This window comes from Galeopterus variegatus, unplaced genomic scaffold, assembly GCF_000696425.1.
Source record: "Galeopterus variegatus unplaced genomic scaffold, G_variegatus-3.0.2 Scaffold8941, whole genome shotgun sequence".
NCBI lineage: Eukaryota > Metazoa > Chordata > Mammalia > Dermoptera > Cynocephalidae > Galeopterus > Galeopterus variegatus.
The window spans coordinates 35,805-38,735 of record NW_007735052.1 but is presented as its reverse complement, the minus strand read 5'-3'; the positions used below and the strand labels follow the sequence as shown (position 1 = coordinate 38,735).

The 2,931-nt window shown below is 39.5% G+C and overlaps 1 protein-coding gene across 1 annotated transcript in view; it reads left to right on the top strand.

Moving 5' to 3' along the window:
* Nucleotides 1-446: 446 nt before the first annotated feature.
* Nucleotides 447-2,931, top strand: part of LOC103608877 (netrin-G1-like) — a 37,329-nt gene continuing 34,844 nt past the window's right edge. Inside the window, exon 1 of the mRNA XM_008593273.1 lies at nt 447-526. Coding sequence (XP_008591495.1) covers nt 447-526 — 80 coding nt within the window. The remainder of the gene's footprint in view (nt 527-2,931) is intronic.

The window sequence follows — 2,931 nt, the reverse complement described above, 5'->3', positions numbered from 1 at the left end:
GGACATGTTGAGTTTGATGTGTCCAGGAGGCATTTTGATGAATAAATCTGAATTCCAGGAGAGAGTTTTGTGATAGAGAAACAGATTCAGGACACATCAGTAACATTGATCAGATATCCTTCACCTGGTGATAATGGAGGGAGGGGGTTCTATGAATCCCTATGTATAACAGAGACTCTCTAAGTGTCCTAAAATGTTTTCAAATTTTTTAGCTTATTTGATATGTGTTTACGTGGTGAAAGAAGGGAAGATGACGAAAATTTGCTTTAAAATCTCTGTAACCCAAAGGACGTTAAGTACCACAGAGGGAAATTGAAGGGACAACCTAGATGAGAGTGCCCAGGGGGAGTATGCTGACTGCGCTGGGCCAGAAGCTGAAGAACAGCACTTGTAGGGCCGGCCCGGTGGCGCACTGGAGAGTGTGCGGCAGAGTGCCCAGGGGGAGTATGCTGACTGCGCTGGGCCAGAAGCTGAAGAACAGCACTTGTAGAGAAGAGGCTGAAGAGGGTCCTGAAAATGGACTTGAGTATCCAGAGGGGGGGTTGTTGGGGAGGAGGGCGTGGTCCAGAGTCAATGCTCCTGAGGGTCAAATGAGGCCAGGAAGAGTATCCATTGGATTTTCCACAAGAAGGTCATAGGTGATCTTGGCGGGAGAGGTTGTGATCAGTTGGAAAGAGTGAGTGAGTGGGAGATGAGAAAATGGAGATGAAAAGTATAGGAAACTCAAGAAGGAAGAGTGTTAAGGAGGTAGCTTAAGAAGATCAGGTACAAAGGAGCTATTTTCCCCACTTAAGATCAGAGAGACTTGTGTAATGAGCAGGAGATTTTAAAAGCAGAAAGATCCTTAAGTAATAATTATCTTAACCAAACACACAGAAATATTTAAGGAAATCAGAGAATTAGAACTTGGGGTGCCTACAGTGGTCAGGATAGATTTCAGGGAAGGGTTATGAATTGATTTGAGCCTTGAATAATTACTAAGTTTTTGGACAGGTGACATTGAAGCTATTAATTGAAAGAAATCTGAGAAAAATAAGATTAAACATTCTTCTAGCCTTTTTTCACCTTCTTTTGTTATTCAAAGAATGCTTTCTCAGCTAATATAATGTCTTTAGAATGGAAATTGCCTGTAATTCAGAGAGTGACTACAAATATGAAAGTATTAACCATTACAAGATATATAATCCAATTTACAGTTACTACTTGCATTCTGGTCTTCACAAATGAAACCAGCATATTCTGTGGGGTCAGTCATGTTGTTCATTTACTCATTTGGAATTTTTAACACCAGATAGGGTACTAAATCAGTATAAGCTGGTGTGTCTCTCGCTCAGGTTTCAAACATCCTCCATATATATAAATACACCCTTCAATAAAGGTACTAATGTTGGAAGGAGAAAGATCGTTTAATAAGCAACCTAGCACAAGTAACTCCCTGCATATAGGAGATTGTTTTAGGACCTAGCTCATAATTAAGCACTATTTAACTGAATTATTTTTGCACTTGCCTTTTTAAAAGATTGTACAAATGTTAATTTTCAAAGGTGGTTTGCATGTGTGAGCTAAATAAGTATTGTTTAAGTAGTAGCCTTCCAGCTTATTACAGTTTGTAAGTACGCAGAGGGCAGAGTGTTGCTACAAGTGTTACAGATTGTAGTAAACCCCTATGGAAGCTGCGGCTTGATCTTCCCAAAGAGGTTTGAGTGGATGGCCATTGCTTTAGGGTCTACACCTTTTAGTTAGAAGAGAGCTCAGCAGCTCTTAGTATTAGGCTTAGCCATTCCTTTTCTTCCTTATCATAAGTATGGGTCAGCTTCCAAACGGATGACCGATGCACAACTGAGAAACTTAGCTATTGCTATACAGACATTAGAAAAAACAACATCAGTTGCTTATTCTGTTATTTCTCCCAGTTCATGACATCTGCCCCAAAAGAAAACAAAAACTAAAACACCACAATATTTCTTGGTTTTTATGAAACATGAGTTTTTATATTTTTGTCCTAGTTCCTGAAAGAGGTCAGGCTCATTTTTAAACACAAGCACACACACACACACACACACACACACACACACAACATTTTCAGGTTCTAACTCTGACATATGACATATCCTGGTAGTTTATCCCCCAGCTCAGGTGCCCAGATTCTCTCCTTTGTGTGGACACATCTCTACCCACATACTTTATTCTAACCTCTGGTCATGGTCATTCTGTCAACTTAGGTTTTACCTTTCCAGAGGATGTGGCCCATGCTTAGTGTGATATAATTTATAACCTGCTGCCTCAACAAATATCAAGTTGGCCTTTGCAATTTTATAGTCAAAGACTTCAGATATGGGAATGTGCTTTTGTGGAAATTGCATATTCTGTTGCTGCCTCTCATATATCACAGCTGTATTCACAGGCAGCAAAGGCAAGGCCTTTGCTAATGACTTCAAACCCCTGGCACACGTAGTTTTTTTATTTTCTAGGATGCTAAGCAACTTTTATTAGAGTCATTTGGCCTATTTCTGAGACACCATTGTGATTGCATTATTTGCCGTGAATCTGAGGATCAGTGCCTCACCTTCTCTCAGGTCAGTTAGAGGCCTTGGTGGAAAGACTTCTGATCTAAGGCAATGTTATTTTAGAACCCAGAATGAGAATACCTGATTATAACCTCTTGGGTCTATAAGAATAAGTCTGAAGAGCAAATTGTTTTAATGGTTATTTTCATTTTTACACAACTGATTGTCCTAATGATTTAAAGGGGAAAAAAAAAGAAGATAACATTGTTAAATTCAGATGAAATCCACATGTAATTGTCATAGATTCGATGATATAACAGAAAAACCTCTCACTAGTTGTAATATTTTGGATACCTACTGGGACACTATTGGCCATGGATCACAGTTGTCTTACAGAAGCTTCAGCAGGGCCTCCCTGAACTGA